Source organism: Nicotiana tabacum, chromosome 21 (assembly GCF_000715075.1).
Source record: "Nicotiana tabacum cultivar K326 chromosome 21, ASM71507v2, whole genome shotgun sequence".
NCBI classification, from domain to species: domain Eukaryota; kingdom Viridiplantae; phylum Streptophyta; class Magnoliopsida; order Solanales; family Solanaceae; genus Nicotiana; species Nicotiana tabacum.
In genome coordinates this window covers 43,588,787-43,613,332 of record NC_134100.1, presented here as the reverse complement: position 1 = coordinate 43,613,332, position 24,546 = coordinate 43,588,787, and the positions used below count along the sequence as shown (strand labels likewise).

Sequence of the window (24,546 nt, the reverse complement as noted above, 5' to 3'; positions counted from 1 at the left end):
GTCATTGCTAGGGAAGAGCATTGTAAGAATAAATGGTGTATTGATTGTTTATGATTTTCATGTGTGTTTCTATTGTTGGATGGTATGCCTCATTCTTTGGGAAGAAACCATTTGTGTTTGAAGTTTCCATTTCAAATGGATTTGAAGTATATAATTTCTGAAATATCCTATATGTTGATACTTGATGGTGATCTTTGAAATTGAAAGAGGTGAAAGTATGGAATATGAAATACGGCCATCGTGCCAGGAATAAAGAATCTTGTGAATGGCCTAATGAGCCAAGGAAATATTGTCGTTGTGAATGACTTGGAATACTAATGAGAATTTATACAATGTGAAAGATGTTGAGGTGAGTACAATTGTATTTATGATATTTCTGTTTGCAAATCAAATCAAAAATATTTTTGGGAGCATCATTAGCAAAACCGAGGAAGGGTGGGTCATAAGGCCTACACCTGAAACTACACGTGCCAGTGTAGAGGTGGATTGTGATTATTCCCCTTATTTGGGATGAAATTGGAACCTTTGGGAAATTGTGATATTATTCTCCTTAATTGGGATAAAACTGGAACCTTTGTGGATTGGGAAAGTCAACTCGCATGTCATATATGGGAAGGCGACCTAGCTGATCGGGTGGAGATCAGACGCCATATTGCGCATATGGTGGTACTACTCTTGGTAACAACTTTCTTTCGCATCACATGTCAAACCACATTGTTCGTGGGGAGATGGCCTAGCCGTCCGGACGTGATCGGACTCCGTGCTAACAAAAGCGGTGGTATATCAGTGCTAATGATCTCCCTACCAAAATTGTATATGAAGTTCGTATTTTAAAAAATATTATGTTTTAACTGAACATTTGGATATTGTTGATTATGACTTGTTGTTTCTATGTGTTGCCTTTTCTTATATGGGCATTCTATTTTGAAAGACGACTTTTAGCTATGCATACTAGTGCTATTCGACAGTACTAACGTCCTTTTTGCCGGGGCGCTGCATCTTTAATGGATGCAGGTAGTTCTACAGCAAGCGACATTGATCAGTGATAGCAGTGCACTCTTTTCAGCTGATTTGGTGAGCCCCACTTTATTTCGGGGTCATGTATCTTTTGTTTCTCATGTACTAAGTTTTGAGGTATAGCCGGGGCCTTGTTGCCGGCATTTTCATATTACTCTTCTATTGTATTTAGAGGCGCTGTAGACAGGTTGTGGGTTGTGGTTGAAGTTGGGAATTGAACAAGAAATGTTGGTATTTGAAAATCATGTTTTTCATTAATTCTATAAACTCGTAATATTTTGGAAATTATGAATGAAGTTGCTAATGAGAATGAAAAAGAAAGTTATTAATAAAATCTTTTCAGTGAATGATTAATGGTGTACATTTCCTCTTTATTCATGGATGAGTTTGGGTAGAAGAAAACCTAATAGGCTTGCTCGGTCGGGTTCTCTCGATTGAGCACCGATTGCGCTCCCCGAGTTTGGGGCGTGACAGTATGAACCGAAGGCAATTATCCCGTTTGCTCCCTGAAAGAATGACACTCTTAAAGATGCAACAAATACCCTCCGACCGGTAGTATTTAATGGAGAATATTCCACAATATTTAGTGCGCTGCCCGTTACAGAGAATTTATCATTTATGCTCACCGTTACACCTTCATCAATGGCCCTCATAATTGACATTAAAGAAGGGCACGATCCTAGGACCTTGTTCTCTAGGCGTAGCTATAAATAGTGAGCTCTGTTATCATTGTAAGGACACGGCTTTTCTGGCAAACTTACGCTATAATTGATTAAAAGCTTTACACAATTTTACTTCCTTGTTCCTTGGTTTCATCACTGTTGTGCCCAGAAGCTCTACCTCCGAAATTACTTTTTTTCGTGATTTCATCTTTATTTCAAGGCTAAGTATTGCACATTTCTTTAATTATTTCATTATTTCAGGATCAAATTAATTCACTTGTCTAGAAACCACGTATAAATTAAATTATATCGTTTTACGGATAAATAGATGGTTATTTTGGGGAGGGGTTATTTTTATAGAGAAGAGGATGATGTGAACAAATGAAAATTTACCGATAAATATAGAAAGGGATGTAATGTATTTACAAAAATTACATTTAAAGTTTCTTTGAGTTGTTTGTTCTTCGATTGGTAATCCAAAGTGTTACAAGTGTTACTTTTATAGCGGAAGATAAATGTGAGCATCATTGAATGAAGAACTGATTATACTTGAACAAAAAAATAAAAGCATGATGAAATATTTTTGTTTACTGGGGAAATATTTTCTTATTTACTGATTTCCTACAATGGTGCAATTGACTAATTATCTTACTAAATAGTTTGTATTGTACTTTTTTTCTATCCTTTAGTGTGGTACAAAAGTGCTAATCTATATTTACAATAATGGTACATATTCAACAACATTGTATGACTGTGTTAATTGAAATGGGTGCACTACAAGAAATTTATTTTTTAGTGGCAATATTTAGTAGCGACTTTATTTATTGCTATAAATGATATATTTATTATGGTGACCTGATAATTGCTACAAAATAAAAACTTTTAGCGGCAACTTTTGCAGGTAGCCTTTAATATGTGCCAGTAAATCCTGAATATTTTGTTCACGCTACGACTAAAAATTTGGCTACAAATGTTTAGTAGCGACTAATAGAGAGTCGCTGCTGAAGGTATTTTTGGGGGGACTGGGTCGCCTCTAATAATGTAAATATCTGACATTTAAAAATAAAAAACTAAATAAAAGATCCTAAAAATACTAAGTCCTAAATAGAAGACCGAAGGTCCATTTTCTTCTTCCCTCTTCTCGATTCTCTCTGCAAAAGCTCCATTACTTCTTCGAATTTCTCAAATTAAATCTTTCACTTTTGTTTAATCACAAGATGTGAACCTAATTTATGAAACCCAAAAACCCTAACACCATTTGTATTCTAAGATTGTACTCAAATCAAGTAATGTGTTCAAACCCCAAATCCTTTTGGGTGTTAAATGCAGTTAGCAAGAGTGACTATTTCTTCATATTCACCTCTAATTTCTCTAACCCATTTGAAATCTACATGAGTAAAAAGTAATTTTTCCAACAATATCATCGTGTAAAGCCCTTCTCGGTGTTGACGATCTCTTCGCTGGGTAAGTTTTTTTTTATTTAAAATTCTGAACTTTTTGGTGATTGCATATTTGGTATTCCTCTCAAAATGCTGAAATGAGATGTTGTGTGGTATGGGTATGTTATTTTTCCTGATATTTTTCGACAAAATTCCATATGTTTCATAAATCTTCACCCAATAATATTTTAGGTAGAGAGAGCAGTGAAGATTCTTTTGAGTTATACATTAAGAAAGATATCAGAAGTGAAAAATATTAGGATATATTTGATTCATTTTAAGATGTTACTTCATTTATTTTGTTCATCATTCCTTCTCTGTTTGTTCATCGTCTTTGTGATATACATCTATTTTCATATAGCGCTCCATTTTTTGAGCTTCTTCATGTCTCTACCGAGTGCTGAATTAGTTCTTATTATTTTCTGCTAATTGATTTAATAGATAATATAATTGGCCAATTTATAGTGTTAAATTGAAAACAACTTAGACAAAGTAAAATAGATAAATGGAGTCAATTAAGTTCTAGTTCGTCTATTTATCGCAGCCGAGGTGTTTTGATGATATCCCCTTAGATAATTTAATTTTGCATTTGAAAGTTATATTTTCTTAACTTTTTGTCGGCTGTAATTTCCATAATCTTGAAATGAATTGTTTATTGTCTTATTAGTTCATAAATGTATCTAGGTTGGAGCCTTGTCATTCCTTATGTAAAATATTTTATGACTTTGTCATTCCTTTATCTTTAGAGATATATTGGAAAAGAACTCTTGGTTGTGTTATATAATTATATTTGTTGACAGATGCAACTATTGGTTTAAAGTTAATTGCAACACTCTTTATACCATGTTTTTGAGATTATATTTTGCTATGACATATATCATATGTAAGTGTTGACTTTAACCCATGTAGAACTCTCTGTAAAGAGAAAATTTATCTTACTTTAGGGAAGCAAGATGAGTTATAGTAACATCTGGTTATGTTCTTGTAGCTGTGTTGGTTTTTGTGGTCCTTGAGATTTATTAATTAATTAATTGATTGATTGTTATTCTAAAAATAGGAATGGATAAAAGTTAGTTGAAAATTAGGAATAGAGGTGACCAAAGGTATAGAGATGGAGTAGATGGCTTTTTTAGTTGGGCATTCAGTCAACCAAGGGGGAGCACTATGATTCGATGTCCTTGTAAAGGGTGTATGAATACTGCATTCAAGCTAAGGCCCGATGTAAGAGGAGACTTATTGAGGAAGGGTTTCTGGGATTCTTAAAAAGTGTGGGACTTGCATGGAGAAGTGTTAGTTAGAGTTGAAAATTCTAACGTAACACTCAATAATGAAGTAGAAGATGATAACATTGAAGAGGATAATATTACAGAAATGATTCACGATGCTTGTGGACATGCGAATGTGGAGGATAATAATAATACTTCTGAGGACAATGAAGAGCCAAATTTACATGCAGCAAAGTTCTACAAATTATTAGAAGATGCTCGACAGAACTTTATCCTGGTTGTAGTAAAGTCTCAAAGTTATCTTTTGTTGTTAAACTACTTCACTTGAAGTGCTTTAATCATTGGAGCAACAAATCAATGGATGAACTGTTGAGTTTCTTTAAAGAAGTTATTCCGGAGGGGTCATTTGTGCCCAGTTCTTTCTATGAAGCGAAGAAAGTTCTTCGTGACCTAGGATTGGGTTACACCATAATAGATGCATGTGTGAATGATTGTATTTTATATTGGCGTGATTATGCCAATGCCCAATCATGTCCTAAGTGCGGTAAGTCTAGATGGAAGTCAGAAGAACACAAAGGCAAGAAAGTAACTTTTAAAGTATTGCGACATTTTCCAATCAAACCAAGGCTTCAGAGATTGTACATGGCAAGAGAGACAACAAAAAAGATGAGGTGGCACAAGGATAAAAATGTTGATGACGGTGTCTTGCGACGTTCGTCTGACTCCATAGCGTGAAAATTCTTTGATAAGCGACATCCCACCTTTTTAGCTGAATTAAGAAATGTTCGATTAGGTTTAGCAAGTGACGGGTTCCAACCTTTTGGCAACATGAGTGCCAATCATAGTATTTGGCCAGTCGTACTAGCAACATATAATTTGCTGCCATGGGATTGCATGAAGGATCCGTATTTCATGATGACACTTCTTATTCCAGGCCCTAAGTATCCAGGAAATGATATAGATGTATACTTGCAACCAATGATTGAAGAGTTGAAAGAATTATGGGATGGAGTCGAAACTTATGATTCATACTCAAAATCTAATTTTATGATGCGTACAGCTGTAATGTGGATGATTAATGACTAATCTGCATATGGGAACCTTTCAGGATGGTCAACAAAAGGCAAGCTTGCATGTCTTTGTTGCCATAAAGACAGACAATCGGTTTCTTTACGTAGTAAGTTGTGTTATATGAGTCATCGTCGCTTCCTTCCAATAGAGCATCCATGGCGCCGAAATAGTAGAAAATTTGATGGGAAGGTAGAAAAGAGGGTTGCACCTATTCCTTTAACAGGTGATGAAGCACTTATGCAATTACAAGGCTTGGGGAATGTGAGTTTTGGGAAGGGAAAAAAGCGAAAACGTGATTTTCCCAAAAATGCTTACAATTGGATGAAGAAAAGTATATTTTTTCAATTGCCTTATTAGAGAGTACTCTTTTGTTACGATATAACCTTGATGTGATGCACATAGAGAGAAATGTGTCAGGCAATATAATATCAACTTTGATGAATATGGTTGGAAAGATAAAGGACACATTAAAAAGTAGATATGACTTGGTGGACCTTGGTATTAGACAAAAATTGCATCCAATTGAGGATGAGGACAATGTATTGTTACCGCAGCATGTTATGCATTGTCCTTGGAGGAGAAGTTGAAGTTATGCCATTTTTTGGCTAATTTGAAGGTTCCTGATGCTTTTTCATCAAATATTTCAAGGTGTGTAAACATATTATAGAAAAAGATCTATGGATTAAAAAGTCATGATCACCATGTATTATTGCAAGACATTCTCCCAGTTGCAATACGTGGTTTATTGCCTAAAGAAGTGTGTGAACCAATTATAGAGCTTGGAAATTTTTTCAAGAATCTATGTTCTAAGTCTTTGACAATCGAAGGTCTTGACATCTTGGAGCTGAATGTGCATGCACATTATGCAAACTTAAAATTATTTTCCCGCCGACATTCTTTGATGTCATGGTTCATTTGCCAATTCACTTGGCAAGAAAGGAAAAGCTTGGTGGACCAGCTCAATTTCGATGGATGTACCCTTTTGAGAGGTAATATATTATATAATTTTAGTACCATAATTTGAATGACACATTATATTAATGAGTTATTTCAATATAGGTATTTGCGAACACAAAAGTCATATGTTCGCAATAATGCTCATCCAGAAGGTTCAATTGCCGAAGGTTATTTGGCAGAGGAAAGTCTCACATTTTGCTCAAGATACTTAAAGAATATGTCAACCAAGTTCAACAAACCGGCCAGGAATGACGATGGATCTATGTCATATTGGGAGATGTCTATCTTCAAAAAAAGTGGGCAAAAAAAAAAGGTGGTTCAGAAGGCATCATGCTCTCTCATGATGAGTTCAAACAAGCATGTATGTATGTGCTTAAAAATTATGAAGAGGTTCCGCCATTCATGGAGTAAGTATCATATTAATTTCAATATAGGCTCACATTAAAATGTTTCAACAACATTATCTTAACTGACTCCATTGTCAAAAATATAGGGAATACCAGGGAGAGATTGAAAGACAAGGTTCAATGAGTGATGAGATGCATAACAGTGGGTTTCTTGATTGGTTTCGTGCACGTGTAGGTGTCTAGTTAAGTGACATTTTTAATATTAGTGTGATATTACGACGACGTTATTAGTTACAACGATGTTGTTTGGCTTTGTAGGTCTTTGTACTAGCTGCACAAGGGCGCGCAAATGAGGAGCTCATAAGCTTAGCCGTTGGTCCTGCACCAATGGTGCATCGATATTCCAGATTTGTGGTGAATGGATTCAGATTCCATACAAGAGATCTTGAGTTGAGAAGAAAAACACAAAATAGTGGATTCCTTGTGAGAGGAGATGATTCAGACTCTAATAAGGAGTATTATAGTGTATTAGGCGACATTTACGAGTTGTCCTGTATAGGAAATAGGAAAGTTTACCTATTCAAGTGCCACTGGTGGGATGTGGCTCGCTTGGGAAGGGGATATAAGATTGATAAATATGGCTTCACAAGTGTGAATACTCATTGTGCCTTGAACACAAACGAGCCATTTGTGTTGGCATCTCAGTCTGAACAAGTCTTTTATTTAGACGACATGGTTGATAAAGATAGGCTTGTAATTGTAAAGACAAATCCTCGCGATCTTTTCAATATGCCCGAAGATGATAATTGTGTAGAAGTTGACGATGAAGCATTGCTGAATGAAGAAACTTATCAACACGAGGAAGTTGAATTGAACATTTTGCGTACCAATGACCATGAAAATGATATCGATTTGTCTTTACATAGGAATGATGTTCAACCACAAAGTATTAACAACAATCATGCAAGCAAACAAGCACAAACAAGTGTGCATGATGAGGAAGAGAATTTTTTAATGAAAATCTTATAGATATATATGAGGATGAAGAAGAAGAGGATTTTATTAATGACAATCATATAGATATATCCGAGGGTGAAAAAAGCGAAGAAGATTGGCTTGATGATAATATGGATAAGATATTGATGATGCTCTGGAAGACTGATAAGCAAGATAATATAGATGTCTACTTTTTGTTTTGAAAAGTTCTCTGTATTTTGTTCCTTATTAACATGACAATGAAATTAATTCATTATGCTTGTAACTTTTAATTTCATAACTAGATTATAAATTAAGCTTTTGTGAAATGTTACTTGCCTTCTATGTGCACTAAGCATCATTATATTTTCCATGTATAATGAAATATTTTTACTCCTAATCGTGCTTCTATTCTTACTGATGTTTTTCTACATCATGCAGGAGGGTCCAAATGACAGGACGAGGTAAAGGTCGAAGTGGAACTGGTCGTGGATGTGGCCATTTTCAAGGACGTGGTAATGCTAGATCCTGGAGCGATGCACAAGTACAACCAATAGGGAATACTGTAGCATCTCCTGAGATAGGAGAATCAAATAATCCCAGTCAAGAACCTCTAGAGAGAGGACAAATATCAAGTAACCCTTGGCAGAGACCTTCTCTAGAGACAGTATCGTCAAGGAATCTGGACAGAAGTGTGCTTCCCTCTCCTGAAGTTGAAAATGATGCAGGTTAGTTTTTGAGTATTCAGTTAATACTCTTAACATGACTGCACCTATGTAGACTGATCACATCTACTATTTTTTGTTTGTAGTTTCTTCCAGCAATAAAAAGAGAGGAAGAGGGAAATATAAATCCAAAACTGTAGATATAAAAACTAAGTATGGCGGAAAAATTACAATTACAATTCCAGATGATATTGATAGAGCAGTAGGTCCTGGGGCTAGAGATATTGTTAATTTTTGTGGTTTGATCATGAGGAGCACTATCTAGTTCCGTGATGGGAGTTGGCAAAAGATTGTTTCAAAACATGGAGAAGCAATGTGGTTGAAGGTCAAGGTAAAATTATTTTTAATATCGTATTGACTTCCCGTTGCATCATTTATTTTTGTGGTTAGAATATCAAATATAATGGTTCATGTATGTTCAGGATAAATTTGAAGTTCTTGGCGGCATGCGAGAGCATAGGTTTCAAGCCTTTGTTATCGACACTATGCGACGACTTTTTAGAGCTTGGAAAGCTCGACTGAGCATTCGCTACTCTCGCCATGTTGCTGAAGGAAACATATTGTCTCGTCGACCTGAAGATATTGAGCTAGAGGACTGGAAATACTTAGTAGAGTATTTTGGAAGTCCGAAATTTAAGGTAACTTAATAACAATGTTTGATTCACTGCCCATTGAATAATGGCTTCTTAATCATTGACTTAATGCAGATTATAAGCGAAGGAAATAGAAAGAATAGGGAAAAGCAGATAACTAAGTATGCTTGTGGTACGAGGTCTTTTGCAGAAGTTGAGGAATCGACACTGAAATATATTTATTTTCATATTATTAATTAAACATCTTTGTTATTTATATATTTATTTATTTGATTCTGTATTATTTTCCTATTGAACTATATTTTAGAAAAATCCTGCCACTGGAGAAAAGGAACCACCTGATAGAGTTTGGGAGATCCAACATACACGTAAAAATGATAGAGGAGAAATAGTGTGGGTGGATCCACAATCCCAACAGATTCATGTAATATTCTTAAATCAATACCTTACTATCTTTTACTCCTTTTTATTAGCTTTGGTGTAAATAGCTATGTGTAATTGCAGTGCCAAATCCAGGAACTTGTGACTCAGTAACAATCTGAAGAGATCGTGCATCCCATGACTAGAGATGAGATTTTATCCTCTGTTCATGGTGAAAGGACAGGTTATGTTCGTGGTAAAGGGTATGGAAAGAAGCCTCCAAAAAATAGTCTCACGCAAGCGGCAAACATAGAGGCTAGTGTGTCTTCTGCAATAGAAATTGTGCGTCAAGAGATACAAGCTGATATGGATCGAAAGTTGCAAGAAGAACGTGAACATATGGATGCGGAGTTGAAAAGGAACATGGAGAAAGAGTTGCAAAGAAAGTTGGATGAGAAGCTTGAACATGTGAATCTGGAAGTAGAGAACAAGGTCAGTCTAGAAGTAGCCAAGAAGATCCACGAACAATTGGGTGCTTTCATGACCAGAATGCAAAAGGTAATTTACTCTTAATGTTTTTATACTCTTCCTTTTTGATATTTCTTCTTCTTACCGACTTGAATCTTCTTCCATCCTTCTTGACAATTCTTTTCTTCATCTTCTCCTTCTTTAATTATCTTTATGACAATAAGTTGGATTGGTACATGTTTATGCCAAATTGGAATTAATTTTACGAGGCATATGACGTGTTTGATAAAATACCTGAGAGAAATCTTTGTTTATATTCTATGCAGCTTTGAGAAAGCTAGCTTCTTTTATGTTATTGTTGTGAATAAGTGTCATCTTATGATAAATTTGAGTTTGTTTCGGACGTTTATGTTCTGGTGCGATTCTGAAATTCTGGTTATGCAAAATTTGGTTGGACTATTTGGTTGCATGATTGTTTTTGTGTGTATCATCAAAAACCAAATCAAATACTCTATATGTCTTGTATCCCAATGTTTTTCCTTTTTTGCTTAAAGGATGCATTTTATTGAAACAGATTTGGAAGAGCATCCTGCAATCATTCCACAAATTTGAATAAGAAACAGTTTTGTTTTCTGAGTAAATTAGATCGACTAATACCTTGGAATCTATTTTCACCATTAGTGGAAACAGATGCTTTGTGTAGGCTATTAAGGTCTTAGACCATCCAATATTATAGGGTGTGTTTTCTACTAGGAGTGTTGGGCAATTGCGTCATTATTGAATGTCAGATAATTGCATCAGTATTGACATTGACAAGGTGATGCAAACAATGAAGAGACAGAATATAGCAGTGTATGTTTGTGTTCCAATTTTCAGTGTGATGAAGTATCAAATACAGGAAGAACCATAAATGCATATTGAGTTTCAGGTATAGTATCTATATATTAAAACTCAGTGATAATTTCCTATACCATGCACTTGATGTCTTCATAAACGGTGGAAAGATACTTTTGTACAACTTAGGTAAACATTTTTATTTTTTGGTATTATTTTCAGAAAACCATGAGATACCAATTAGTATTTGATGATTGGTTACTCTTTGTTAAGAACCTCTTAAAGGTCTTTTCCAATCATTTTTTTTGTTTTGTTTTTCTACGATTCTCCACTTGGAGTTCCTCTCTTTCTGGATGGGTATGCTCCTGATCTTAAAGATCACCATTTTTCTGGCCATGCTCATCTATTTGTTATTGAGGATTCCTCTTAGCGTCTTTTCTGAAGGTTGCCAAATGAGCTGTAAATGTAAATGTTATCCAATGTGGAATTTGTTCTTCACCATGACCTCTTATGTCTGCATGCCACAGTATCATTTAGTATTTTATCTTGCGTGATCTTGCTGTCTCAAACACTTGTGGTTACTTGTGAACTACATTTACTTAGTTTATCCTCTTCCCCGGCACCTTGTTTTCTCCATTTCTGAATTTTGAAGTCTTTTCTTACTGCTTCATTCTTCTGATGTCATCCCATTTTTCCACTCCCTTACTAAATAGTACTTCTGTAGTTCATTAAAGGTCCTCTTTGATTATGTGTGTGGCACTTAATTCAAATTTTTGAGAAATGATTATGTGCTTTAATTTTTCGTCCCTCTTTTATCTTCTTTTGTTTTTTGCCTTTTGTTGCCTTTGTAAAACATCAGTGGAGAAAGCATTCACAGTCTTTTGCATGTGGTAAGTTCACATAGTGGATATTATGTTTTCTTGTCCAACTTCTCTGAAAAGCTTTTTCTGGTAAGAAATTCAATTCAGCCTGTTACGTAAATTAGTTATCTAAGACAGATGAGGCACAAATGCTCTTATTTCACTGGAAAAAAAAACTGTTTTTCTGCATGTTCTGAATAAAAAAATTGGGTTTGTTGTTGTTGTTGTTTGTTTGTGTTCCAATTTTCTTGTATTGCTTTGCTCCATAAGCCTGTCCACATAGAGTACTGGCCATTCCTAGCTGCAAATCACATGTAATAAGAGCTTTTCAGCTAACTAAAACAACATTAGCATCTACTGCATTGCCTATTCAAACTTGAAGCAATACTTAGGAGACGTGGTTAATGGTTGAAATTGTTATAATATATTTTTCCACTTCTATGTCATCCATTGTACTATTAGCATTAGATTATGAGAATTGTCAAAGTGATCTTGTGTTTCTTTTGTGTAATAACATGGATGAGGTTCTAAAACAATGGAGACAACCAAGGATGGGCTTCAAGGCACTTAGTATTTTGCTCTTTTGGGATGTATATGCATACAATGACAATGAAGTATTATGCATTATATATGTAATTCACATTTTAGTAATGGAAGTATTTAATATCCGACTTAAGATATTCTTTTGGTGTTTGTAAAATACTATTGGATGCGTTTATATAATTTTGGTCATTACAGTTGCTGAATTAAATAGGTTTCAGTGGTGACAAATCTTATTCAGAAAAGTATTTGTTGCAATATTAAAGTTGCCACTGATTGTTTAATAGTTTTTGTAGCAATTATCATTGCCACTAAATATCATTCTCCAGCAGCGAGCTCAGAGTCGCCACTGATGGTTTAATGCTTTTTTTGGCGACTTCCAATTGCTAATAAAAGCCACTCTCTTGTAGCGATATCAGAGTTGCCACTGATAGTTAAGTGTTTTTGTGGCGGCATCAATTGCTACTAAAAGTAACTCTCAAGTAGCGATATGAGAATTGCTAATTGTTTTTGTCGCGACTTCAGTTGCTACTAAAAGCAACTCTCTAGTAGCGATAAATAAGCTGCCACTGATAGTTATTTAATTTTGTGGCGACACCCTGTAGTTGCTACTAAATGTCACTCTTCAGTGGCGACTTCCCCTGAATCTGTTTGGTGGAACTACCTTTTGTGGCGACTTGGCATACCTTTTGTAGCGACACCCTGTAGTCATCACAAACAACGTTTAGTAATGGACTCACTTGCAGCAAGTCTGAGTGTCACTGCTATAAACATTTAGTGGCGACATATGATGATTTTGTAGCGACTAAGGTCGCCGCTAAAAGGCAGAATTCTTGTAGTGATATACATAGATTTCTATGTTCTCTTTGTTATTACAAACATGCATAATTTTGGATGTTGAGGCAGCTAAAGCCTGAAAATAATTTTCTCTGTTGTATCTTGAAGAGTCTATGAGGAAGACATTGTCGAACATGGTCAAGAGGTAATGGTTGTTCCTGCAAGAGAGAAAAAGATAATTTTAACACATCAAGATAGTGCTCAAAAGTAATATACTCTGAATTAAAATGAATGTTTTAAGCCTATAAAGTACTTAGGATGCAAAAGAAATTAAAAGACACCAAACGGTTTCGTCCATTTAAAGTAAAGAGTGCATCTAAGAATGCAGGAGTAATCAACATGTGCTTATTTGCCTTTCGGAGCATGTCTAACCTAACAAATGTATACGAATTACAATCATACCTTATGTCGTAGTTCGTATTGACCTTTGTTGCTAAATATATTCTCAGTGTATTGGAATTTTTGATTGATACACTTACTAATATTATGAATTAAACTGTGTAGCACTTTAAGTTTCACGTATGTCGTCCAAAAGTAATAACCTTCAGCTAATGATTGAGTTACTTTAATATGATGCGTTTGCCTGATTCGATAGGTGCTCCCTTAGCCAATTTCTAAATACTACTGAGGAGCTTACTTTGTTCTTGAAATTGGTAGGATGAATACTCAATTTTGCTCTCAGAAAAATCTTTGCTATTTGGTGCATTTTTTATTGTAGCTTCTTGTGCGTACATTATCTGTCATGGAGTTTAAAACTTTTTTGAGGAAATTGAAATCACTCGATAAATGTTTTATTAATGGGGCAGATATCACAATGAATTTCTACTTATTCTGGCTTGGTTTAATTAGAAATTGGTTAGTAAAAAAGACAAAGTTAGATAATACGCATAAAAAAGATCTATTACTGCTATATTTTATGCATTCCTAGTCAATGAAGGTAATTTCTAAGTTTCAGAGTCTACAATAGCCTTTAGTTATCTTTTCATTAATGATGAATCTAAGAAGCCAATTGTAATATTTAAGCGACCTAAAGGAGATATTTTAGTTTTCAACAGGCATGTGGAAATTATTGAGAAGCTCTCTGTATCGGCAATAACTAACACTGCCAAGCAGCACAAGTCAGATGATCAACTAACTAAGCAACACTGAATAGTCAAGTAACAACTTAGAGTTAATCAATTAGCAAGAATGCATTGTTGGGAAGTATCTACTTCTGCTAAAAAGGAGAACAAAAGGGGTCTCATTAAGAGGAAATATTTAGGAAATACAACAATGATATAATTGAGACAAAGTTGTACAACCAGATACTCTTCTTGGTACCTTAAAAGCATGTGCTACTTCAGCTAAAGATTTTTCCTCTGCAAGTATCCAACTATACATGACTTAGGAGAAAGCTAATCTCTACGCATTGAGTTGTCCCATTATACATTATTTTCAACATTAATGTAACGACCCAACCGGTCGTTTTGAGAATTTGCACTTCGCTCAGTAGTTTATGGGCATGAGTAGCTCCGTATAATGTATTGTGATTTGTGTGAATCGTCGGTTTTGGTTTTCAGGTTATTCAGGACTGATTTGAAAGAATGATTCTCAACTAGGGAGCTTTAAATTTGAAAGAGTTGACCAAGTTTGACTTTTTAGCATTTGACCTAGGATTAGAATTTTGATGGTTCCGTTAGCTCCGTTGGATGATTTTAGACTTAGGAACGCGTCCGAATTATGATTTGGAGGTCCGTGGTTGAATTTAGCTCGAAATGGCGAAAGTTGAAATTTTGGAAAGTTTGACCGGGAGTGGACTTTTTGATATCGGGGTCGGATTCCGATTTCGGAAGTTGGAGAAGGTCCGTAATGTCGAATGTGACTTGTGCAAAATTTGAGGTCAATCGAACGTGATTTGATAGGTTTCGACATCAGTTGTGAAAGTTTAAAGTTTCAAAGTTCATTGAATTCGAATTGAGGTGTGATTCGTCAGTCCGATGTTGTTGTGTGTGTTTTGAGGCCTCGAGTAGGTTCGTGTTTGTCACGACCCAATTCCATGTCAGGCCGTGATGGCGTCCAGCACCGTTGCTGGACAAGCCAACATGGAACCACTTAGTGATTACCCATTTTTGTTTATTATTTATTAAGCCATTCCAATATTTAGCTTTACTTACATTTAAAGCATTTGATAAATAAAGGATTTTTAAGGCAAACAAATGAAAACATCTAGAAGCAGTTATAACTATTGAATTACAACCCAAAAATCAAAGTATACTAACACGTGCCAAGATCTGGTGTCACAAGTGTGTGGGCAACTAGTAGAATATACAAAAGATGACCATCCTACTGTCTGAAACAGAATAGACAGATATAAACAAAAGAGAAACTCTGGCATGCTGCTGAATGGCTCAGAAGGGGGCAGCTCACCGTGAAGTCTCGGTCCATGATCAGGTATGCGCTCCGGGCAGGTAACTAGATGCACCAGCCTCAGATCCTGTACAATTAAGTACAGAAGCGTAGTATGAGTACATAAACATTATGTACCCAGTAAGTATCCCGTCTAACCTCGAAAAAGTAGTGACGATGGGTCGGCTTGACACTTACTAGGGCCAATAATAATGTAATTAATGTGTTATGCTAAGTATAGATATCATGAATAATTCTGACAGTTCAATAAAGGGAAGAGATAAGTACTTCTTTCATAAATTTAAAATTTCAATTTCGGTCATATCATTTAACCACTTACATTTCAAGGCATTTAAGCAGTATAAATCACAGAGAGTTCCAAATAATTAACATGCACAATTATGCCGAGGTTGTACGACCCGATCCAACATAATATTAAATTGTGCACTGTCGGAGGGTCGAACGACGCGAATCATAGATGCATCTATTTACTACCGAGGCGCTCATCCCGATCCACAAATAACAATTATTTTCAAGAAAGCACAAGTTTCTCATTTACAGTCAAGTATCTCATACAAACCTTCAAGTAAGTGAATTTAACCTTATACAATTCTTTTATCAATTTCTATCATGACAATTAGCAAGTAAGGGCACAAACATTCCAAGTATAGAATGATACGGGTCATAAACTGCCCGGACAGTAGCATAATAGTAGCTACGTACGGACTCTCGTCACCTCGTACGTACGTAGCCCCTACAATTAGGTACAAACATTTATTTAACTCACCTATGGGGTTAATTCCGTCTTACAAGGTTAGAAAGGAGACTTACCTCGCCTCAAAGCCTACTTCCCAATTCAAGAACGTGCTCAAACCTCCAAATTTGATGCCAAACGACTCGAAGCTAGTCAAACATGACATAAACTAATCAATCTATGCTCAAAAGTTCATAATTCTACCATTTAAGTGATTACCCACCCTAAATTGTAAGATTCCTAAAATTCACCCCGGCCCATATGCTCGGATTCCGGAGATTTTCAAAGAAAGTCGTTACCCATAACCTTAGGAACATAAATATATGATTTTTACTAAATTCTATAACAAATTTCGCGGTTAAATCTCATTTTTATCAAAAACCTGGGTCTTCCTCTAAACCCTTATTTTCCACTAATTTTCACATGTTAATCTACCCATAATCTAAGTATTAAACTCATAATAGGTAGAAATTACTTACCTCCAAAAGCTAGGTGGGAATCCCTCTCAAGAAGCTCCAATAATCGCCCAAAGAGTAAAAGAAAATGAGTGAAAATGGCTGAAGTCTCGTATTAATTGAACCTCACTGCCCTTGCGATTTTTGCACCTGCGGTGCATTGGCCGCACCAGTGGATTCGCTTCTACGGACCAGATGTCCGCTTTCGCGGAATTGGCTGGGCCGTCTGGGGCTGCATCTGCGGAAGAGCTCCTACTTCTACTGTCCAGCTTCTGCATAGAAAGAGCCGCATCTGCGGAACCTTGCTGGACATCCTGGGATCGCATCTGCGAGGGCTTGGCTCGCACCTGCGACTGGCCAACCGCAGGTGCGGTTATGACAGAACTGGTGCACTCAGTTGTAGTTCCAAATTCTCAACTTAGTCCGAGCCTCGTCCGATTGGCACTCGGGTCCCCCGGGCCCCCGCCCGAACATACCAACAAGTTTGAAGTCACAAAACGAACTCGCTCAAACTCACGGAATGCTCGAAACAACATTAAAACCAATAATCACACCCTAAAACCAATTGAATCAAGCTTAAGAACTCCAAGTGGGGGCCTTATTGCGGAATTTGAGCGAGATGAGTATTTGGGTTTTGCATGATTGATTGCGTATTGGTTATGTCCTTTCGAGTTTTGGGTGGCATTATTACATTGGCTTCTCCGTGGTTATGGTAATGCACTTTGGGGACTTGGTGTCGAATTGTGCGTGGTTATTGATTTTGAGCATGGTGGCTCGAGGTGTCTCATATGTGCCAGTGTTTGGATGGGGTCGCGCATTGCTGTAGAGTTATGTTGAGATATGATCCTATATGTTAGATTCATATGTTATGATTCTACGGTGTGTGATGGGTTCTTAGCATCGCGTTGTGGTGTTACCCGTTGAGCTTGCGTGACGGTTCTCTTGTTTGAGTCATTTTCTTGATTGAGTACATTTGGATTGTTGCTTATTGGTGCATGGATTGCACGGGTTATGGCTTCAGATTGTATTGATGTTTCATGTCACTAGAGTGGTCGTGTTGGATGTGATGAGGTCATTGGACCTAGGATGGATACTATCTATTTACAGCATGGTTGGAAGGATAATATCGAAAGCCGGCTTAGAAATTTGCTATAATTTTTGTTGAAAGAGAGGGAGTTCCATGACTAGTTGATCTGATGAATGGTTATGAGTTTCCGCGTGTTTCTTTCATCATCGTTAGTGTACGAAGGTTTTAGGACGAGGTTTGGTTTGACATGAGGTTATTACCTGAATTGGGTTGTTTTGGACAATTGTTGTGATTAGAAATCATTGCTATGAGTATTTCAGTTATGCGGTATATCATGTGATTACATCTTGGGTTATGGATATGGCTTGATATAGCTTGTTCAGACTTATACAGAGTGTTGATGCGAGATTCTGATCTTATAGAAAGTTCCGGATGATGGGAATTGGATTTTAAGGCTTATGGTCTAGGTTGAATTAAGGAAATCTCAGTTATGTTATGTTATCAGACCTATATGGGATAGGGTGACGTGATATCACCCCCGGGTATGTGCATGGTAAGTTTATACGACAGTTTGATAGTTTTTGGAACAACTCTTGGCACGTTCGAGGACGAACGAATGTTTAAGTGGGGGAGAATGTAACGACCCAATCGGTCGTTTTGAGCATTTGCACTTCGCTCGGTAGTTTACGGGCATGAGTAGCTCCATATGATGTATTGTGATTTGTGTGAATCTTCGGTTTTGGTTTTCAGGTTATTCGGGACTGATTTGGAAGAATGATTCTCAACTAGGGAGCTTTAAATTTGAAAGAGTTCACCAAGTTTGACTTTTTAGCATTTGACATCATATTGGAATTTTGATGGTTCCATTAGCTCCGTTGGGTAATTTTAGACTTAGGAGCGCGTCCGGATTGTGATTTGGAGGTCCGTGGTTGAATTTGGCTCGAAATGGCGAATGTTGAAATTTTAGGAAGTTTGACTGGGAGTGGACTTTTTGATACCGGGGTCGAATTTCGATTCTGGAAGTTGGAGCAGGTCCGTAATGTCGAATGTGAATTGTGTGCAAAATTTGAGGTCAATCGGGCATGATTTGATAGGTTTCGGCATCGGTTGTGGAAGTTTGAAGTTTCAAAGTTCATTGAATTCGAATTGAGGTGTGATTCGTCGTTCCGATGTTGTTATGTGTGTTTTGAGGCCTCGAGTAGGTCCGTGTTATGTTATGGGACTTGTTGGTATGTTTGGACGTGGTTCAGAGAGGCCTGAGTGAGTTTCTGACGGGTTTCGGGCTATTTTATTTCCTTCATTCTTCACTGCTGGTTTTGCTGATGTCTGGTGCACCCAGTGTTCTTCACGATCGCGGACTGAGGGATGCGATCGCGTAAGGGAAAAATTGAGGCTGAGTTTTTCTTCATCGCATTCGTGAATATGGGTCCGCATTCGCATAGGTTACTGCAGATCGAGCACCGCGTTCGCGTAGGTGTGCACGCGTTCGCCTTGTAGAGCTGAGCTGGGCAGGTCTTCATGGCTTCTTCATCGCGTTCGCGAGCCTGGGGCCGGCACTCTCACAATCAACTAACTAATGACCGGCACGCTCCGAGGTACTTGGATCTACATAAAAAATGTACAGAAGCATAGCATGAGTACACCACAGCGGTACCCGAAAAGTATCAAGACTAACCTCGGTGGAGTAGTGACGAGGTTCAAGTCAAGACAACTACTATACATAATAACCTGTGCAATTGTTAATATAAAGCTAACAAAGGAACAAATATCAACCTACAACTAAACATCGAAAGAACAACAATAAAATGCTAGCAATGTGATAGCAATTAAGGGTCCACCAAACTATGTAGAGAACAGGGTTCTCTATAAGTTCCCACAAAATGCACGCACACAGCAGTAAGTAAATGACACAATGAAATTTTACGTGGAAAACTCCTAGCTCACGGGATTAAAAACCATGACCTACCCTTGTAGGATTTCAACTTCACTACTGGGCAAACTTTAGATTACAACCTATTGTAACCTAGGAATTAACCTCTTAATCCCTCACTAACTTGTAACAACTCTATTACAAGCCACTTTGTAATAACTCTATTACAAAGACTTACAACTCGACTAACTCTAGCCAAGACACAAACACAAGGCTTATGATTTTACAAAGATTTCCTACACAATGCTTCTAACAAATCTAAGTAAGAATTACAAGTAAAGTGCTTTAACAAAGGTGCAACACAACTTAGGACAAGTGGTGACTCAATACATGAAACTGGTCCTTCGTTATGTTGTTCTTTGTTCTTGATGCCCTTGAGAATCACTTGCAAGATTGACACAGACTTGAGAGAATGCTTGATGAATTCTTGAATGTGCAAGTGTTTTGTTTTACCTTTGCTTGATGTTAATAACTCATTTGTGACATCACTTGAATGATGCAAGCAAGTTAGGTAAAGGGCATTCCCCATAAAGTTGACTGCTGCACTGTTACGTGTGCAGGAAGCAACTTTACATCTGTGGGGAGTTGACTTGTACAGTCACCACGGGAACTGGTGGCCATCTGTTCCCTCTGTTGTTCCTTTGACTCTGAAGAGTTGAACCACGTCCCCGAACTGAGACATGTTGTTCTTTAAGTACTAGAGGATGTGTAACAGGTTCCTTATCTAGTTTTTATCATTAAGTTTGTTAGATCATCAAAACATAACAGGGATACATATAACCTATCAATTTCCCCCTTTTTGATGATGACAAGCTTATAATTGAAGTTCCCCCTAAGAGCCAGAATGGTAGATAAGTTTCCTATATTCCCCCTGAATCTGTTCCCCAACTTGTTCCCCCTCAATTATTTCCCCCCCTTTTTGCATCATAAAAAGATCAGTAGCAAGCAATAAGCAAAAAGAAGTCTAGCTTGGTTAACTCATGCCACATGTGTGCACACAATCATGACTAAAAACAGAGAAAAAGAGCAAGACATGCACAACAAAAGGATTAAACTTTCATTAATTTTCGGAAATTAAGCAGGGAGCAGTTCCATTCTTACCAAAACATCCACAAAATAAAAACAACAAAAGGTACTAGTCATAAACATCATTAAGACTAAAAACAGAGGACGGACACTAGGAACTTGACACTGGAAACATGACGACTATTAAGGAACACTGGAAGGGGGAGCACTGGAGGCAGAGGAAGAGGCAAGGGATCTAAGAAGGATGTCCATACGAGCATTTGCAGACCCTTGCTCGGTTAGCAACCTTTCCTTCAGGTCCTCAACCTGTTTCCTGAGAGTAGTATTTTTCTTTGTCAGGCGGGAAACCTCTGTGTTTTGGGCAATACTGGAACCAGCTGCCTCCTGGGTCTGACTGAGCTGACCTTCGAGAATGGCATTCTGAGCCTTCAGCTTCCTTATTTCTTCAGTGGCACTATTTTGAGCATTGATCAATTGAGAAATGGTCGAATTGCTGCCAACCCCTCCACTCCTATCAATGCACTCACACTCTTCAAGGGTGGTTTTGGAGAAAGATTGCTTGTGAGTTCCTACTTTAGCCTGTCCCAAGGGAACCTTGAAGAATTCAAACACTTTAGTGAGGAGAAACCCGTAAGGCAACCCATGATTACCTTCCTTGAACTCTGCTACTTTCTTCATGTGCTCTATCAAAAGACCAGGCAGGTTTATGGTGGTGTATCCATATAGTGCTTCCATGAGAATCAAGTCTGCTCATGATGTAATAGAGCGTCTTTCAGAACGTGGGAGCAGAACTTTGTTCACCATTTCAAACAACAGTTGGTACACTGGAAGGAGGGCCTTCTTGTGTACCCGTTCCCCTTGCTGTACTGCCTTATCCTTCACAATGGAATTTATGAAATTTGTAGAGCAGACCCCCTCAATGGATGCCATCCCATTAGTGGGCACGCCCAAAATGGCTCCCAGTACACTAGTGTCCATCACAAAATCAACACCGTTCACTTTCAGACAAATGTTATCATCCTCAACTGTGAAGAAGTCAGCATAAAAGCTACGCACTTCTGCCTCATATACCTTGGGATTGTCAGTTGTGAACAGATGTGTCCATTGTTGGAATTCACAGATCTCCACCAATTGGCGCATTCCTGACATCTCCAGAATATCGGGGGCAAATGTACGGGCCCACAGTACCTTTTGGATTTTCAGTTTTTCCCTTCCAGCATCCTAGGTTGCACCAACCTTGGCCCTCTTGGAGGAACCGGGTTCTTTACTAGCACTAGCCTTCATTTTCACTGATTGTCTTGCACTTTTTATTTTCTCACTAGATTTCTCAGACACCTTTTTCTCAGACACGTGTTCAACCAACTCTTCACCAGATTTCTCAGCTACTTTCTCACAAGATTTTTCACCCTCAACCTTGCTCAAGTCCATTTCACTCACATATGACTCCCTTTTGGACTTTGGAACAGTAGGTTTCTTTGAGGACTTATGAACCAAGGAACCAGTTTCCTCTTCTACCTCATCATCAACATAAACGACTAGTGCATGAGGCACTACCTTCTCATTTACAACCTTTCCATCTTTCACCAATCTCCTCTTCTTCTTTTCCTTTTTGCTTTTCCTTAAAACTGACTCAAATTCTTCTTTCTTCTGCAACCTAGTGATAGGTCTCTTAGAAGTTGACTCTTGGGGAGTTTCCTGACTAATCCTAGCCCTGATGAAGCTCGCAAGAGCCACATTGTCATAATCATCTTCACTCCCTTCATTTTCCTCCTCAAACAGAGATCTCATCTCAGGAGGAATAATGGCCAATGGCTCAGCCTAGAAATGAGGAGAGGGAGCGGGATCAGTACTGACCTGGGGTTCTTTAGAAGAACAGGGAGTTTTATTCCAAGTAGGAGCATAGTGCTCCTCTTGTGTGGAGGGATCAGGCCCCGCAGGAATTTCCCCAGTAGTACTGTCTGGTGCCAGATTTTTGACAGGCACCAGTTCCCTTCCCTCTACCAGTAGACTATCACCTTCCCCCTTAGACCCATTTGTTTCAGACACGCCTTCATACTCACCAACTACACAGCCCTCAGTAGCGATTGACAACATATTCTCTATGGCCTCTTGTTCTTGCAAACCCAAAGTAAACTAAGAAGACATAAGAAGAGCATTACCTGTAGACTCGGCGACATTCAAATCAAGACCTGGGGTAGTCTTTGCCGATTCATCACTATTACAATCCACTCCTTGCATCTCAGAACATTCTTCCACTGGTCGACTAGAAATTTCCTGATTGTCTTTTTCCGCCACTGTATCTACTTCTACTATTTTTTTTGACGAGACAGAAGGAGAGGTTGTTGCCACAAATTTCTTGGGAATCGAGGTTTTGCGACTCCTATGAGAGCCAGTGCTCGACTGAGTTGGAGAGGAAACAGTAGGTGGTTATGACTCTAGATTAGGGTTTGGACTAGATGGTATAGGGATTGTAGGTTCTAGCCCTGGGGTTTCAATGGGTGATGACACAGTGAGGACGATGCTTGGAACAATCTAAGTGTCCAGATTATCAGACATGGTTGAGGATAGTGAGAGTTTGATGGAAGAAGAGAGTGTTTGGTTTGAAGGAAAAAGGGAATTTTTAGCTTTGATGTGAACAGTTATGATAGTGACCGTGAGAGAGGTTATTTAAGATGGGTGAGGGACCGGTTAGGAACGAGTATCAAGTTGGGTAGACGGGTCGTTTCATAACAGGTAGGACGCTTGAGTTCCATAAAGAGAGAGAAGGGAATGATTGACATTTTAATGACATGGCACCATTTCAGCCGTTAAAAGGATATGGATGAGAGTACATAGAAACTACTAACCTGTGCCAAGGGAACCAGGTTCCCTAACAAATTTTGTAAATGTGAACTTTATCCTTTTGACTGAAATGCGATATCATCAGCTACTTGTTTGCTCTGTAATCGTCATGCGTGTCTACTTGCAATGGTATAGAGGTGAGTTAGACTTTGCCAGAAAACACGTTTTAGCTATTTTACCTGTATATTTCTTTCATAGACAATCATCAAGGGATCAGGCCCCTAGCTAGATTTCATCAACCCTAGTGCCAAGCGATTCTTTTCAAAGTGCTCTCTGCTCAGTGCTTTGGTGAAGATATCTGCAATTTGATCTTCTTTGCTGCAAAACTTCATGCAGATGAGCCCTTTCTCAATATTGTCTCTGAGGAAGTGATGCCGCACATCAATATGCTTTGTTCTCTTATGTTGAATTGGATTTTTTGCCATGTTGAGACCACTAGTGTTGTCACATAGTAAGGGCACACAATCAGAAAACACACCGAAATCTTCTAGCTGCTACTTGATCCGCAATAGTTGAGCACAGCAAGAGGCAGCTGCCATACTCAACTTCAGTAGTTGAAAGGGCCACTGAGTTTTGTTTTCTTGTGCCCCATGAGATTAGACACGAACCTAGAAAATGTGCCATACCAGAAGTGCTTTTCCTATCCACTAGATAACCAACATAGTCAGCACCAGTATACCCTATTAAGTCAAAGTTATCTCCTGAGGGATAGTAGAGAACCAGGTCCTGCGTTCCTTTGAGATACCTCAGAATTCTCTTTGCAGCCTTCAGATGAGACTCCTTTGGATTGGATTGAAACCTGGCATAGAGTCCCATACTGAAAACAATGTCTGGTCTACTTGCTATGAGATACATAAGTGACCCAATAATGCCTCTATACATAGACTCGTTTACAGGAGAACCAGGTTTATCCATATCCAGGCGAGTGGCAGTGGCAATAGGTGTATCAATGATCTTTGAACTCTCCATCTCAAATCTCTTCAGAAGCTCTTTGATGTACTTTTGCTGACCTATCATTGTGCCCCTAGGAGTTTGCTTGACTTGTAGACCCAAGAAGAAATTCAATTCCCCCATCATGCTTATTTCACACTCACTTCTCATGAGTCTTGAAAATTTCTCACACAAAGAGTCATTTGTTGCTCCGAAGATAATGTCATCAACATAGACCTGCACTATGAGCAGGTTCCTCCCCCGTTTCTTCAGAAATAGAGTGTCGT

General features: G+C 37.9%; 1 protein-coding gene across 4 annotated transcripts; it reads left to right on the top strand.

Annotated features, from left to right (window-relative positions):
• The first annotated feature begins 2,765 nt into the window (after positions 1-2,765).
• Positions 2,766-12,210, top strand: LOC107779399 (uncharacterized). Of its 4 annotated transcripts, XR_012704332.1 has the most exons (7): positions 2,766-3,143; positions 8,136-8,422; positions 8,506-8,750; positions 8,842-9,057; positions 9,127-9,184; positions 9,320-9,436; positions 9,517-12,210. XR_012704332.1 is itself a non-coding variant. In XM_016599833.2 (6 exons), exons 3-6 carry the CDS (start codon positions 8,733-8,735, stop codon positions 9,544-9,546), a joined length of 381 nt encoding a protein of 126 aa, XP_016455319.2. In that variant the 5' UTR covers positions 2,766-3,143; positions 8,136-8,422; positions 8,506-8,732; the 3' UTR covers positions 9,547-12,210. The 4 variants fall into 4 exon arrangements, 2 of the variants coding, with proteins under 2 accessions (XP_016455319.2, XP_075097776.1); XM_016599833.2 differs by lacking the exon at positions 9,127-9,184; XM_075241675.1 differs by lacking the exons at positions 9,127-9,184; positions 9,517-12,210 and having other exon boundaries at positions 9,320-9,511.
• Positions 12,211-24,546: the final 12,336 nt, after the last annotated feature.

Bases quoted from the DNA above. Each gene is read 5' to 3' on its own strand.
- LOC107779399 (XM_075241675.1), top strand. The intron at 9,058-9,319 runs GTAACTTAATAA...ACTATATTTTAG, and splicing joins TTGGAAGTCCGAAATTTAAG to AAAAATCCTGCCACTGGAGA.